Source organism: Panthera uncia (genome assembly GCF_023721935.1).
Source record: "Panthera uncia isolate 11264 chromosome D3 unlocalized genomic scaffold, Puncia_PCG_1.0 HiC_scaffold_8, whole genome shotgun sequence".
Classification (NCBI taxonomy): Eukaryota; Metazoa; Chordata; class Mammalia; order Carnivora; family Felidae; genus Panthera; species Panthera uncia.
In genome coordinates, this window is record NW_026057586.1 from 48,116,531 (window position 1) to 48,133,699 (window position 17,169).

Below are 17,169 nucleotides of genomic sequence, written 5' to 3' on the forward strand. Positions count from 1 at the left end.
AAAAAAAAAAAAAAAAAAAAAAAAAAAAACTTTTTCTATTAGTCCATGTATAATTCATACTGCACTAAAATGAGTCCTATCAAAAAACTGTGAGGAACAGAAAATGCATCAGAATGATGAAAAATATGAAGCTTAATAAATAAGATACGTATAAATAGTGGACATTCAAATCTATACAACCTTGCTCATCTGCTTAATTTTATGCCACCATTAACACTTGGTAATTTAGTATTAATAAAAGGAACAAATTCCTTATTTGATATGCTAAGTGCTAAATTCATCTTCAGAGTACTAACTACATTTCTCACTATATAATCACATTTTGAAAAACAGCAGTTTACTAAAAAACAGAAATAGATCCAGTTGGCCAACAAACATGATAGAGCAGAAGCCTGCCAAGATTACTCTCTATAAAATAACTACAACTTCCCTAATCCATGGTGCTGCAGCACCCTTACCCTGTTTTATCTTTCTCCACAACTTATCATCTATCATACTCCACATTTGTTTCCCCTTAAATTAGAAAGCATTTCCATGAAGTAGGTACCTTTGTTCTGTTTATTATTTCCAGTTTCTGAAACACTTCCCTTTATAGAACTGCAGCTCTGTATTTACTGAATGATTAAACAATTTTTTTTTTTACATTGAGGATCAAATTTGTAAGTAATATGCAACTTCTATGTGCCAGGCAGTGTGCTAGGTATCCCAAGTACTCTGTATATACTGCTAGTAAATCACAATGTTAAGTCACTACTTCATGGGTTTTTTTTAATGTTCAAAAATCTTGGTAAGTAATCTCCACATCCATCGTGTGGCTGAAACTCACAACCCTGAGATTAAAAGTCACATGCTCTACCGACTGATCCAGCCAGGCACCCCCCTAGTTTATGTTGGTGGTCTGACTTTTTTTTTTTTTTTTTTTTTTTTTTAAGTAGGGCTCCATGCACAACATGGGCCTTGAACTCACAACCCTAAGAGTGAAAGTCGCATGCTCTACTGACTGAACCATACCTGTTGGTCTGATTTCTGACTTGAAATACTTGAAAACATAGATTATAGATTATATCCTCATTAATTTTCCTGGACCACAGAAACTACGAAAGCTAAGAATATGACTGTTGTGTTTTAATCCCTAAGTTATCAGAGTGATTTATTATATAGCAATAGTATGCACAATATCTATGTAGCCAAAACTATTTCCACTCATTAGTTCAAATTCTAACCTTACTTCCACATGATTCTTGCTTCAAACATATTTGGGAAACTATCATATTCTTTGAAGTGACCTGATACATTTGAAGCCACAGTAGTCAGTGCTCGCTTTGGCAGCACATATACTGAAGCCACAGTAGTCATATTTTAGTTTTGCCTTTTTTCTTTTTTTTTCAATAATATTAGGAGCTGGTACCAGAACAAAGTAATCTTAAAAGCAAAGTACCTTCTGAAGAAGAAAGTTACCTTAGTGTTGTTCACTATAAAAGGACAATAAATCACCGTTAAAAGTTTTTTTCTGTTTATAGGTACTGTCCTCTCAATGTAAGCAGCTAGCTATTTGGTCATGCAGTTACTCATTCCGAAAGAACAAAGAATTAAGGCACAGACTACTACAATTTTTTCTCACTTACTGCAGTTAGGGCAGCAAGAGATAAAGTGTTTCAAAAAAAAAAAAAGCAAGGACAAGACTGGCTTCAGCCCTGGGCAGGTAGACTAAAGAATATTCAGAAGAAGATAGGGAATGTACATATAGTCTGAATGTCCTCAGTTTCTAACAGCTGATCACTGGAGAGTGTCCTTGCTTTTTGCACTGCATCCCCCGTGGCAGGTCTTAACCCCTTAATACATAAGGGTGTAAGTGACACTATTCCTGTCTAGTTGCTCTCATGCCATACACATCTGTAGTTAGGAGTGTTGCTAAGGTGGTGCCAACCAAAATCCTTCCATTGTTCCCACCTCTTTTGGAAAATCAAGGCTCTAGATGAAGACTTAAGTTCTTACAAAAGGCTGTAGACCCCTAATTTGGCCAAATCCCCTTTCCTGTAGAAGCAAAATATGGCAGAGTAGCTCAGTATATACACCATTATTCTTGGTTAACTGCTAATTTGCAAATCTATACAAATACTTCTCGGTAGACTCTCCCCTTTTTACCCTATAAATTACTCTGGAAATTCATATTTCTGAAACAGGACTCTCAAGATTTCCTTTTACAAAATAGATCTAGAGATAATTACCAGAGATCAGCAAATTTTTTCTTAAAGGGTCAGAGAGGAAATATTTTAGGCCTGAGGGCCCAATAAGGTCTGCAGCTACTACTCAACTCTGCTATGGTACCATGCAAGCAGCCATAGGCAATACATAAACAAATAACTGAGGCTGTGTTCCAATAAAACTTTATTTACAAAACAGGCAGCTGACTGCTGAACCTTGGAAACAATTTAAATTTTTTCTGGGAAAAAAAAATATTTTGGCTAAAGATTTTTTTCCCTTGAAATAATGAAAGTGAGCTTTACTAAGAAAAATCTAATATTATTAAAAGATGAAAATCCTGGTTTACGGTGAAGAGGTCACTTGTGGTCATCAATGTAATGGTATGACTATAAACTTCCCTCCACATTTTTATTAAATTAAAAAAAAAATCAAATCTTACTTGGACTTTTCTCTCCCTTTTGTTCTTGCTTCTTCATTTTTAGAAGCACCGTTTCACTAACCAATGTGCAGTCCGTGTCCACTGTCTCTCCTCCTGCTAATCGTGACTGACTGCCATCCTAAATATTTAAAAATTCAAAAATTTTAACAATTATCCTGCATGGCCTTATATTTATGTTTTTAAAATTTTGGTATAATATACACACCATGAAATTGACCATTTTAACCATATTTTAAGTGTATACTTCAGCATTAAGTTATATTTATTTTTACCCTTTAGGAATATACATAGATTTATACATATATGCCTGTGAAGTATTTTAGCTTCAACGTACAAGCATCTTCTCTCAAGCCTATGAAAAGAAAGCCTGCTGCCAAGGGAAGGGAGAGGTACGCTCCATTGAACTCCCTGAGCCTCTCCTCCCTTCCTCTCCAGCCTGCCTCACAGTAACGAACATCAGCGTACACAAAGAACAATTTATACTGCAGCAGCAGTGAAATACTTCAGGAATATGGTACCAAGTGAAAAAGAATTTCTTAAACTACACAGAACCTAAATACAAGGCAAAAGAGTTATTACCAAAAACATCATAAAGTTAGAAGAAAAAGCATTTTTCTTTCTTAGTTTTCTGAATGAGTAAATGCAGGTTTTAAGCAGTATGTAATCGATTATGTTACGGTCACAGAGTGAGTTAGGAGAGGAAGGTAACTAACAACTTACTAGAATAACCACATGTGCTTTGGTTTTATTTTCTAACTTACCTTTGTATCTATTACAGTAATATCCATTTTATATTGAGAAAGGTCTGCTCCTGGATCTATGCTCCACTGGTTATTTTCAAAGGATACATCTTCAATAAGAAGAAAAAAATAGAATTAAAAATGGATTTTAAAAATTCTTAAACCATTATGGGATCCACAAATGGGAGAAAGGATTTGAAAATCATATATCTGCTAAAGAGACTATCTAGGACATAGAGAATATAAAGAAGTCTTACAACTCAATAATAAGAAAAATACTCCAATTGAAAATGAGCAAAGGATCTGAACAGACAATCCCTTCAAAGAAGATACACAAATGGCCAAAAAGCAAACGATAAGATGTTCTACAGCATTAGCCAGCAGGGAAAGGCAAATCATAACCACTATGATATACTACTTCACATGCAGTAGGATGGCTAGAGTAAAAAAAACAGATAATAACAAGCATTGGTGAGAATGTGGAGAGTGGGATCCTCATGTGCTAGTAGCCACTTTGGAAAGCAGACGGTTCCTCAAAAGGTTAAACAGAGTTAGCATATGGCCCAACAATTCTTCTCCTATGTAACTCAAGAAAAATGAAAAGATACATCTACATAAAATTGTAAGTCAACAGCTATGCTCATAGCAGCATTATTTGTAATAATGAAAAAAATGAAAGTAAAATTAAGTCACAAAAGAGCATATATTATATGATTCCATTTATATGAAAACTCCAGAGTAGGCAAATCTATAGAGACAGAGGGTAGATTAGTGGTTGCCTAGGATTGGGGAAGAGGGGAGGAATGCAGAATGATTGGTAATGGGTATTGCTCTTTATTTAGAAAAAATTTTTAACTTAAGTATAATTAACATACACTGTTACATTAGTTTCAGCTGTGCAATATGATTCCGCAATTCTATACACTTCTCAGTGCTCATAAGATAAGCATACTCTTAATCCCTTTCATCTATTTCACTCATTCCCCACCCCTCTCCTCTCCTCTGGCTACCATCAGTTTGATCTCTGTGTTTAAGAGTCTTTTGGTTTTGCCTCTTCTGTTTGTTTTACTTCTTAAATTCTACATATAAGAGAAATCATATGGTATTTGTCTTTCTCTGACTTATTTCACTTAGCATTATACCAAGTCCATCCATGTTGTTGCAAATGGCAAGATCTCATTCTTTTTTATGGCTGAATATTCTACTGTACATACATAACCACATCTTTTTTTTTATCCATTATCTATGGATACTTGGATTGCTTTCATATCGGCCATGGTAAATAATAATATAATAAACATAGGGGTGCATAGATCTTTTAGAATTAGTATTTTTATTTCTTTTAAGTAAATAAATACCCAGTAGTGGAAATATTGGATCATATGGTAATTCTGTTTTTAATTTTTTGAGGAACCTCCATACCATTTTCCAAAGTAGCTGTACCTGTGGAGAAAAGGGAACCCTCTTGCACTGTTGGCGGGAATGCAAACTGGTGAAGCCGCTCTGGAAAACAGCGTGAAGGTTCCTCAAAAAATTAAAAATAGATCTACTCTATGACCCAGCAATAGCACTGCTAGGAATTTACCCAAGGGATACAGGAGTGCTGATGCATAGGGGCACTTGTACCCCAATGTTTATAGCAGCACTTTCAACAATAGCCAAATTATGGAAAGAGCCTAAATGTCCATCAATTGACGAATGGATAAAGAAGATGTGGTTTATATATACAATGGAATAGTACTTGGCAATGAGAAAGAATGAAATATGGTCTTTTGTAGCAATGTGGATGGAACTGGAGAGTGTTATGCTAAGTGAAATAAGTCAGGCAGAAAAAGACAGATACCATACGTTTTCACTCATATGTGGATCCTGAGAAACTTAACAGAAGACCATGGGGGAGGGGAAGGGGGGAAAAAAGGATACAGAGAGGGAGGGAGGCAAACCATAAGAGACTCTTAAATACTGAGAACAAACTGAGGGTTGATGGGGGGTGGGGGAGAGGGGAAAGTGGGTGATGGGCATTGAGGAGGGCATCTGTTGGGATGAGCACTGGGTATGGTATGGAAACCAATTTGACAATAAATTGTGTGTGTGTGTGTGTGTGTGTGTGTGTGTGTGTGTGTGTGTATATATACGTATACACGTATACATGTATATATATACATGTACACATGTATATATATATACGTATACGTGTATACGTGTATACGTATATATATATATATACATATACATGTATACACGTATACGTATATATATATACACACACACATACACACACACATATATATGTATATATATATATAAAGAAATTCGTTAGAAAAAGTAATCTTTTACCTTGAGCTCTTGTTTTCCTTCTGAAAAGTATGTGTAGTTAATTTTTGTGAAAGGCCCTTTCCATTTTATTTTACAAATAAAAGATGTGCTAATTAAAAAAAAAAAAACAAAAAAACAAACAAAGTAGCTGTACCAATTTGCATTCCTACCAATAGTGCATGAGGGTTCCTTTTGCTCTATGTCTTTGCCAGTACTTGTTATTTCTTATGTTTTTTATTTTAGCCATTCTAACAGGTATAAAGTGATATCTCATTGTGGTTTTAATTTGCATTTCCCTGATGGTTAGTGATACTGAACATCTTTTCATGCGTCTGTTGGTGATCCATATGCCTTCTTGAAAAAGCTGTCTACTCAGGTCCTCTGTCCCTCACCTTTTATTTTAGAGAGAGAGAGAGAGACAATCTCAAGCAGGCTCCACACTTGGTGCAGAGCCTGATGTGGGGCTCGATCCCCCGACCCTGCGATCATGACCTGAGCTGAAATCAAGAGTTGGATGCTCAACCGAGTGAGCCACCCTGGCACCCCTCTCTGCCCATTTTTAAACTGAATTATTTGCTTTTTTTGGTGTTGAGCTGTGTGAGTTCTTCACACATTTTGCATATTAACTTAATGGGTAGTGTTCTTTCTGAGGTGATGAAAATGTTCTAAACTTAGACTACAATGACAGCTGCACAACTCTGTGAGGATATACGTAAATGAACTGTACACTTGAATGAGTGATTTTTGTATCAAAAATTGTTTTAAAAGTTAAAACTGTAACACTGTGTAGTTTTCAATGCATGTGGGCATACATGATAACTACATAAAGCACAGCCACGGAACACAAAGTGGCAAAATTAACTTTAAGTAGATTGAGAAAGATTATGCAGGTATACTATAATCCCTAGAGCAACCATGAACAAAAAACCCAAAATCAAAAATGTAAAAGAAAATCAGAAGTGAGAGTGAAAAAAGGTTTTTCATACAGAAACTGAAACTTTCTGAAAAAACAAAGCGTTTTAGTTGGAAGAACAACTAAAGAATGTGCTTCAAGAAAAAAGAAAATAAACCCAGAATGAAGGAAACACTTTGCAAAGAAGAATAAAAGAAAAAATACTGCATATGAAGTACAGAAAAATTTCGTAGCCAAAAAACAAAAAAAGACTCCCTTAAAAACACAGCAAAATTATGAAAAAATTAACATACATATTAATTAAAAGCAAAGAAAAGATTTTCTAACAAGAAGCTTAAAAAACCCCACATTAATAGATATATACATATGGACAGGCTACCTATGGAGTGAGGAACAAAGTTTGGATGATGAAAATTCTACTTTATGTATTTTAAAATTCCATATAGTTTAAAATTCTTAAAGCTTTTGTAAAGAAAATAAATAACATGGAAGAGGTAAATCCACGAAATCGCATATAAAAGTAGGTATTAAAGACAATTACTCAATTCATTTTTTCAAAAAGCATGAGAGCAGGAAAATCATATGTAAAATGAAACCAATGAGAATCATCCCATAAACACAAATATGCAGGAAGAAATAACATTTTCTCCCAAACAATTCAATATATCCAAAGAATGTATATACTATAACACTCAAAGTCATTACAAAAGAATGGAAATACTTTTTTTTTTAATTTTTTTTTAGTGTTTTTTAATTTATTTTTGAGAGAGAGACACAGAGCAGGAGCAGGGGAGGGGCACAGAGAGAGGGAGACATAGAATCTGAAGCAGGCTCCAGGCTCCGAGCTGTCAGCACAGAGCCCGATGCGGGGCTCAAACTCACAAACTGCGAGATCATGACCTGAGCCAAAGTCGGACACTTAACCGACTGAGCCACCCAGATGCCCCAATACTTTTTTTTTGAAAATACTATTTATAGTATACATACCTTGACTGTTTTGTACAGACTTTGTTTTAGCAACTCTACATGGATTTAACTGAAGAACAGATGTAAGTTCACATGCTCCATGGACTGACCTGCCTATTTTTACTGGCTCATGAGAATCAGCTCCCTAAAACAGGAAGAATTATTAGCATCTAGATAAAATCACAAACAACTCTTTTAATAAAAATACTTGAACATTTGACACTAACCTTCACATCATCAAAAAGATTGTCTGTCTCTAAACTTTCACGCGGACGTAGAGGGATTTTAAAGATGGGATTTTCTTCCTTGATTTGTAATGGTGTTTTATTATCTGGAGATGATTTACCCAAAGACTGGAGGACGCACGCCTGTAAACAGGGCTCCTCTGGGGAATCTCTGGTTAATATACAGCTCCCACTTAAGGTCTTTCGGCTTGAGGAAGAGCCCTTGGGAATGGGCTTCAGGGCCTCATAGAGAGTCACTTGCCTAAATCTGACTTTAGAGGTCTCACTTCCTTGGCTTTTCTCTTGACGCTGAATAGCTGAAAATCGATCAGACAGATCCAGAGGTTTATCCATCACATAGTCTCCATTCACGGAAGAATGACTATCCAGTAAAAAAGGAAAAGCATTTTCTTTATCAAAAGAGGCCTGAGGGTAGCTTCCTTCATCTTCACTTTCTTCCTCAATTTTCTTTCTTTTGGATGTTCTGCCTCCCAGTGATTTCAGTGGCACTGCATGTTTATCAGTGACAGCATCTTTAATGTGATCAAAACTATCCTGTTCACTTTTGGGTTCATTTATATTTTTATTTATAAGCATCTGTTTATTTGAAGATGACAGGCTAATGATCTTGTTCACTTCAGACCCAAGATTATGCTGTGTGAAAAGGGCATTATCTTCAGATTTTGAAGTTGTTTTTCCTAGTCTAGAATTAGAAGTGTTGTTGAAGGGTGCTGTTTTCAAAAGGTTTTTTTTCCCAGTCTCTAAGAGAGAAGGGGACAAACTTGTATTCAAACCTAAACTGCGTTTCACATTAGAGGTAGCTCCAAATACAGGAGATGATACCCGAGTAGTTAACTCTTCCTGAGGAGTCTTTGAATTAGAATCTGAAAACCTGAAAAAATAAAGAGTGGTAAAAAGAAATAGGGTAAAAGTTAAAAGACAAGCATATGAGAAAACTTACACTAATATAGAATATAAGTAGTGAGGTCTTAGCCATGTATTAGACTCAAATAATTAACCAACATTTGAAATAGGGTAGAGTTGTCAGCTTCTCTTCATTTGGCTGACAAAAAGCTGAGGAAAATGATACAGTAAATTTATCTCACTACCTTGATATTCCTCTCCATAAATATTTTTCCTAGTAATTTAAGCAATTTCACTATATACGAAAATCATAGCTTAATAAATTCACTGGGGACCTAAATTCTTTTGTTGTTATGAAATCTTATAATAAGTAACTTCAAAAAATAAAAATCTTATACTACAGAATTGAACATAACTTAAGACCTAGCCTGCTTCTAGCAGAGGAGACAGTTATGGTAGTAGAAAGAGTATTAGGTTTCAGTTAGAAGATGTGGCATGGGTAAGAGCTCTGGCTCTAGTTATTAACAGCTATGTAGTATTAAATAAGACATTTAACCTCTGGGGAGCTGTGTTTTTGTTGACTAAAAATGGGAGTAATCAAAAACCTACTTTCATGAGTTACTTTGATGACAAATTAAATGTGATATATGTATCTAAAACCGAAAGCACCTTTTTTTAAAGTTGTCTTTCTTTCTTTCTTCTTTATCTCTCTCTCTTTATTTATTTAGGGGTGCCTGGGTGGCTTAGTCAGTTAAACATCCAACTCGATTTCAGCTCATTACCTTGTGGTTTGGGGGTTCAAGCCCTCCATCAGGCTTGGTGCTGATAGTGTGGAGCCTGCTTAGGATTCTTTCTCTCTCCCTCTCTCTTTACCTGCTTGCTCTCTCTTCCTCACTCTCTCAAAAATAAATAAATGAGAGAGAGAGAGAATGAGAGGAAGGGGCAGAGAGAGAGTGGGGGAGAGAGAGGATCTCAAGCAGGCTCCACACTGTGAGCGTGGAGCCAGATGAGGAGCTTGAACTCACGAACCATGAGATCATGATCTGAGCCTAAATCAAGAGTCCGATGCTCAACCAACTGACCTATGCAGCCCCTGTGCCCCACTGCTGAAAGCACTTTTAAAAAAGCAAAATACTACACAAATATAGATAAGATTAGTTAGTGGATGTTCTGAAATTAGTAAATATGAGACACAACACAATCTTGAAAATTCACCTAAGTTTATAAATGCATTTTATATAACATCCATATATAACATTTTTTTGGAAATACAGACACAGAAGGGATGACTGGATCTTTATAGAGGCAGAGTAACAAGGCTGGACTCTGAACTACTGCTTGATAGAAGTATAAAAAGACCCCCAAAATAATATTCCTCTCTCTACAGTAATGCAAAAAGCCCTCAATTGACCATGAACTGGGGAAAAATATTTTTAAAATAAAAATTAATACAATATGCTGACAGAGAGAAATCATTATATTATATGGAACTCAACTGTAATGAGATCTCACCAATAGTCTGCAAGTTATTATTAAAGTGCCCCAAATTACCTTAAAGTATCTTCATTGTTTCTTACAGATTCCTCAAAAGATTGTTTCTTGTGATCTTCTAGACAATGATAGAGTTCATCACCAAGAGGGCTCGTGGGACCCTGAGATTCCTTCAAAAGTAAAATATAAAGTATATAAATACAATGGAAGATTATTCATTCTTAAAAAGGAATGAAATGTTGATACATTCTGCCATTTGGATGAACTTCAAAAACAGGCTAAGTGAAAGAAGCCAGACTCAAAACCCACATCATGCAAAATTCCATTCACATGAATTATCCAGAATAGCTAAATCCATAAGGACAAAAAGCAGCCTGGTGGTTGCCAGGGGTTGTGGGTAGTCGGGAATGAGGACTGAATGTTTAACAGGTAAAGGGTTTATTTTGGGGAAGATGAGAATTTTTTGGAACCAGAGATGTGGTAGTGTGTAGTAATACTGTGTAATACTGTGTAGTACTAAATGCCACTGAATTGTTATGCGCATTTCACAATAAAAAAAATATGAAGCACTTTTAAGTTTAGAGAGAGAAAAGCCCCAATATTTTACATAAGCACATTCTATTACTCATATGCAAAACTCCATAAACTCCAATTCCAAAAAACGTTATTTAGATGGGGGGAAAGGAATAAAGATAATTATTTACACTGACAGAAGATGAATTTAAAAGACTCCTTCAGAGAGCAGTGCTTCTCAAACTTTAACATGCATTCAAGTCAACTCGGGATCTTGTTAAAACACAAGTTCGCTTGCAGTTAGGTCTTGGGTGGGGTCTGAGATTCTCTATATCTAATAAAACTTTAAGGTGATACAGATGCTATTGGCCTGTGGATCATACCTCAAGAAACATGTCTTTAGAGATCAGCTCCCTTAATTTATCTGGTGCTTAAACTACTTATTTGTCAGATTTATGGGTAGGAAGAATTAGAAACCATTAAAACACATTTAAAGTTCAAAGGTTAAAAATTACCCATTACCACTTGAAGAGGGATTTAAAACTTAGAAAGAAAAAAATCTAAACATAATGAAAAATCAACTCAATTTTTATTTATTTTATTTTTTAATGTTTATTTATTTTTAAGAGAGAAAGAGTGCCAGCAGGGAGAGGCAGAGAGGGAGGAAGACACAGAATCTAAAGCAGGCTCCAGGCTCTGAGCTGTCAGCCCAGAGTCTAACGTGGGGCTTGAACTCACGAACTGTGAAATCATGACCTGAGCTGAAGTCAGATGCTCAACTGACTGAGCCACCCAGGTGCCCCTCAATTCAATTTTTAAAACTTTAACAGCAAGACAATTTTGTAGGAGCACATATACGTTTACTGACTAAAGCAAAGGAATACTATTTTAAAGTGGTATCAAAATAAAACTTAAATAAATAAAACTTAAAATTCTGCAATTTTAAGTTTTCTATTTTTAGGTACCAATTAAGAAACAAAGTGAATGTGTCTGATATAAAGAAGTACTAAAACAACAAAAATTAATTCATGGGATAAATTTCTGACCCAATCCCTAAGAATCAGATGGCACAGAATCAGATGAACCCGAAGAATTCAGCCTGTTTTCCAAATCAAACCCTAATTTAAAGGATATTGAAAAATCCCAATAAATTCTGAAACCAACCTTAAGGTTTAAGTCTTCAGTTAGATGGAACAGGATAGGGGTAGGTAGGATAGAGTAAACAGGAAAGGGTTGGCCAAACCCTCTATGCCATCATCACTTCCCTAAAATTTTGGCTCAACCCACAACCTATATGCCAAGAATTCTAAAGACCCCAGATTTCTGGGACTGCTGGAGTAGAGACTATAAATAGGCCTTTCTAACCACATCAATTTTGTTCTAGGTCTTTATCTGATGACCCTGGGATAAAATAATTTTTCTTTTGCTTAATACTCTAAACACCAACACTAAAGGACACCAATTAATTCATATTTTCACCAAACTAAACAATTACTTACAGATTCTTCTTGAACACTAAGTCCAAGTGTTTCAGCAACAACTGTAGCCAAATTAAAAGATGACTTATCAGTAGGACAACGGTTTGTTCCATGTGTTTCTAAGTTAGGAAAAAAAAAACAAAACAAACCAATTATACAACTGTAGAAATGACATGTATTGAAAAATACAAAAAAGGAAAGTAAGAGGCTCAAAGAACCACTTTACAAGATAGCACTGAATAATTTTAAAATTCTGTGCAAAACATCTGTGCCAAAAAGTTCAAAATATCTATTACAAATGGCAATAAATTGCAGGTATCTAACGTCTACATCTGCCAAACTTTTTCAGCTAAGATTTCCTACTTTTCCTAAATGGACTGAATGCAATGGGCAGATTATTTTTCTCATGGTCACTCAGAAAAAAAAAAAAAAAAAAACCCAAAAAATCATATATAATTGTGCTGGATTTCTTGTGCCCTAAGTTACAGCATGAATATAAAACCATATTTATAGTGCCTTTTATGACAATATACTTTGTAGAAGAGATTTTCAACTGCATTATTTTCAAGATTTAAGCTAAATACAGAAATCACCTGTGTTCAAGTATTTTACAAAGCTTTATATATGCAGAGTTTCAACCAGTCAACAAGTATTTGTGGAGCACATACTATGTTCTAGGCATGTGTTAGGCACTTGATCAAAGGAAAAAAGGTTCTTGTCCTCAAGGAGCTTCAGGGCTTATACGGGTGAAACAGAAAGTAAAAAATAGAATCGCAATAAAATGTGATACACATTAAAGGAACATTAAAGGTGCATATAAGTGGTGATTTAAACATAAAGAAAGGATTCCTAAATCTGCCTTGGGAATATCAAGGAAAGATACACTAAGAGATGCCTAACCTGACCCTGGAAAGAAAGAGGAACTTGATAGGTCAAACGGGCTGGGGACAGAAAGAAGGATTCTAGGTACGTGTAAGGGCTCAGATATGTCAAACAAAATTGCATGTTTAGGGAACTATAGGTGTTTTAATTGCTGGGAATCAAAATGCAAAAGCTATAACAGTAGTAGGATATGAGCCCAGACAGGTCAGTGAGGGATTTCTCTCTCTCCCACAGGGGTGTGGAGAGGTGAAGAGTGGAATCTATACTTTATTGGATTCAACTAGAGGGAATGGGAGATAATACAGAAGAGCTACTGAACACAGACTACTTTTTCAGCTTTGAAGAGAAGCTGTAGCTAAGAATGGAGACAATTAAGAGAGGTGTTATTTTTATTCATATTTAGTCATTTATTAAAAAAAATTAAGTTTATTTATTTACTTGGCAGAGAAAGAGATAGTGTGAATGGGGGAGGGGAAGAGGTAGAGGGAGAGAGAGAGAGATAGAGGGACAGAGAGAATCCCAAGCTGGATCTGCACAGTCAGCACGGAGCCCAAGGCAGGGCCCAAACTCACAAAACCATGAGATCATGACCTGAGCCAAAACCAAGGTTGGATGCTCAACTGACTGAGCCACCCAGCCACCCCAACAGGGGTTATTTTTAAAAGATGGAAGATAACATGTGCATATTTTGAAAAGAACGAACTTGCAGAGAAGCTGAAGATTTAAGAGGGCAACGGAGGGAGCAAAATCCTGGCAGCAGCAGAGGAGAATGTGCCCCAGAGTGCAGACAAGCAAGGATCTACCACTCAGTGTTACATCCTCAGGACCCTTTGCTAGACAGTCTGTCCTCCTCTCACACACACACTAATATGAAATGATTTCTTAGCTTTTAGAGTATAAGTTTTGTACTCATACTAAACGAGTAAGTGATTAACCTTGACCAACCCTTCCAACTGGCATCTGGATCCCATCTCCCCTTACCTTTTCACAGATGTAGTAACTGTTTCCTCTTTCCTTAGAATGACTCATTTCTTTCTCTTTACTTGATCTTTCCATCAGCATAAAAATATGCTGCATATGCTGTACTATCCCATCTTCTAACATCCTAGCTTGGCCCATTTTCTCTCTAGCTACTGTCCCATTTTCCCCTCCCCTTTACCACAAAACATCTTGAAGGACTTGTTTACAAGTGCTCTCTGCTTTCTCTGCTCGCTTCTCTTGAGCATGCAACAGTCTAGAGGAATACCATTACACTTTAACAGTTCACGTTAACACTCAGAAGATCTGCATGTGACCAAATCCAATAGTGAATTTTCAGTCTTCATCTTGCCTGACCTATTAGCACAGTCTGCCAGTTGACCACTCCTTTCTCTCTCCACTTGGCTCAAAGGACACTACTTTATCTCAGTTCTTCTATCTCCCTGGCAGCTCCTTCTCTGGTTACTTACTTTGTTGGTTCCTCCTCATTTTCACAACCTCTAAATCACCATCTAGACAGTTGTAATATTGCCTCTAAAGAGGTGAAAAATGGTTATTTGAAGGCAAAATAATCTTTTTATACATAAAGCACTTACATACATACACTCATACAGTGTATCTGCAGTACTGAAATTTCATGGAAAAATAATTAGGGGAAAAAATATCTTAAAAGTTTAGTGTGGGGGTGGGAAAAACAGTTCAGAATCACTACTTAAATTTTTAAAAAATGTTTATTTGAGAGAGAGAGACACAGTGTGAGCGAGTGCAGAGTAGGGGCAGAGAGAGAGAGAGAGAGAGAGAGAGGAAGAGTGAGAATCCCAAGCAAGTTCCACGCCGTCAGTGTAGAGCTCGACACAGGGCTTGATCTCACCAACCGCAAGATCATGACCTGAGGCAAAATCAAGAGTTGGACGCCTAACCTACTGAGCCATCCAGGCACCCCTTATTTTATTTTTTCTATCTAGGCTCCACACCCAGCATGGAGCCCAACATAGGGTTCAAACTCATGACCCTGAGATCAAGACCTGAGCTGAGATCAAGAATTGGACACGTAACTGAATAAGTCACCTAGGTGCCCCTGAGAACCACTACCTTACATAATGAAGCACCCCAGAGCTTAGTACTTGAACTTCTTCTCTTCACTATCTACATTCACTTGCTTGGTAATCTCATCCACCTACATGCTAACAATTTCCTTTCATATCTCCATCTTAGACCTTTCTAAACTCAGATCTAACTACTCATCCAAAGTCTTACCTGAATGACTCTCCAGTATCTCAGAATATTCTCAAAACCAAACTTCTGATTTCTAACCACCCCTATCCCCACCTTTATTCTTCTTTTTTTTAATTTTTAAATATATTTTTTTTTGACAGAGTGAGAGACAGAGCACGAGTGGGGGAGGGGCAGAGAGAGAGGGAGACACAGAATCTGAAACAGGCTCAAGGTTCCGAGCTGTCAGCACAGAGCCCGATGCGGGATTGAACTCATGGACAGCGAGATCATGACTTGAGCCGAAGTTGGATGCTCAACCAACTGAGCCACCCAGGCACCCCTCTCACCTCTATTCTTGAACCTGATACTCCTAGTCTCTTTCCTCTTAATAAACAGCAGCTCTAAAGAACAGAGTTGCCCAAACCAATCCCCCCTTCACTCACACTGTTCTGCCCTAGTAATGAAGGCTTCCTTACCATTCTTCACAAAGAACCAAATAGCATGCTCATCTGAAGGCCTACGAGCTCTGACTTCTCTACCTGGGATGCTCTTTCCCCCTATGTCCATATGACTTCTTTGCTTCCGTAAATCTCTCCTCAAGCGTCAATTTTTAAAGTGAGGCTTTCTAGTCTCTTTTCTGACCCAGCTTCAGAACACTTGCTTCTACCTAATATGTATTCATTTTCTTTCTCCCTCAACTAGATTACAACCTCTACGAAGTTAAGGGCTTTGTTTTCTTCAGTACCTGGTATACAGTAGGTACTCAAGTATTTGTTGAATGAATGAATAAACCACAGTAAAGCCTGTTTACTTAAAATTATTAGCAATTTGTATTAACATGGCTAGGGATATTAATATGATTACAGATATTAATATGAATAATGGGACATTATTTTCCAATATGAAAAAGATTACTACACAACCAACAATACAAACAAAATCATATGGAAAATATTGTGTAATTCAGACTTCTGGCCACTCTTCCTTACCAGTAACCACAAATTTTAAACTTACGAAGTAAATCTCAATATGCTTACTAGACACTGGGGATTGACTCTGATCACAAGTGTCAGCCACCAGAATTTCACTTTCATGAGGTTTATTCTGTGGATGAATTGAAGACTTTGGAAGTTTTCTGAGTTCTAAGGGGAAAAAAAGAAATTACATATAAACAAACAATTATGATACAAAATATTATTTTGATAAGCCAATACAAACCTGTCCTTAAGTGCATTAGAAGTCTTATTTTATTGATTCTAATAAAAAGTTCATTCCTTTGGTATCACTAAGAAACAAAGCTGGAAATTAGGACAGAGAGAGGGACGAGAACAGATAAGCTTCTTCTGACCTAAGTTTCCTAGAGTTGTAATGTTTTAATGCATCTTTTCCTTATGTATTTGTTGCAAATCAGTCATTCATTTAAAATGAATACTGCATGATATACCTCTGCAATCTTTTTTAGAGCTTTTATTTTCTGGAAGGAAATCCTGAAACATGCTTTTTTAGAAAGCATTCCAATATTTAAGGATTTAATTCAAAGAAAACCAAAAGAAGCACAAAGTAAAGGGAAATAGACTTATTAATTATAACTAGAAAATAATATTATAACACACTATAAACTTTAAAATAAGCAAGGATGAGGGGCCACCTGTGTGGCTCAGTTGGTTAAACGTCTGACTCTTGATTTCCATTAAGGTCATGATCTCATGGTTTGTGACTGTGAGCCTGGTATTGGGCTCTGCACCCACAGTGCAGAGTCTGCTTGAGATTCTCTTTCTCTCTCCCTCTCACTCTGTCCCTCCTCCACTCTCTCTCTCAAAATAAATAAATAAACTTGAAAAAAAAAAAAAAAAAGCAAGGGTGTGGGAATGCAAGCTGGTGCAGCCACTCTGGAAAACAGTATGGAGGTTCCTCAAAAAACTAAAAATAGAACTACCCTACGACC

At 36.4% G+C, this 17,169-nt stretch overlaps 1 protein-coding gene across 8 annotated transcripts in view; it reads right to left on the reverse strand.

Moving 5' to 3' along the window:
* RBBP8 (RB binding protein 8, endonuclease) overlaps positions 1-17,169 on the reverse strand; it is a 379,995-nt gene that overhangs the window by 15,384 nt on the left and 347,442 nt on the right. For all 8 annotated transcript variants that reach the window (XM_049620359.1, XM_049620355.1, XM_049620356.1 and 5 more), the window contains 7 exons: positions 16,262-16,366; positions 12,171-12,268; positions 10,219-10,328; positions 7,807-8,695; positions 7,601-7,724; positions 3,406-3,494; positions 2,645-2,762 (listed from right to left, as the gene is read on the reverse strand). In XM_049620359.1, coding sequence (XP_049476316.1) covers positions 2,645-2,762; positions 3,406-3,494; positions 7,601-7,724; positions 7,807-8,695; positions 10,219-10,328; positions 12,171-12,268; positions 16,262-16,366 — 1,533 coding nt within the window. The remainder of the gene's footprint in view (positions 1-2,644; positions 2,763-3,405; positions 3,495-7,600; positions 7,725-7,806; positions 8,696-10,218; positions 10,329-12,170; positions 12,269-16,261; positions 16,367-17,169) is intronic.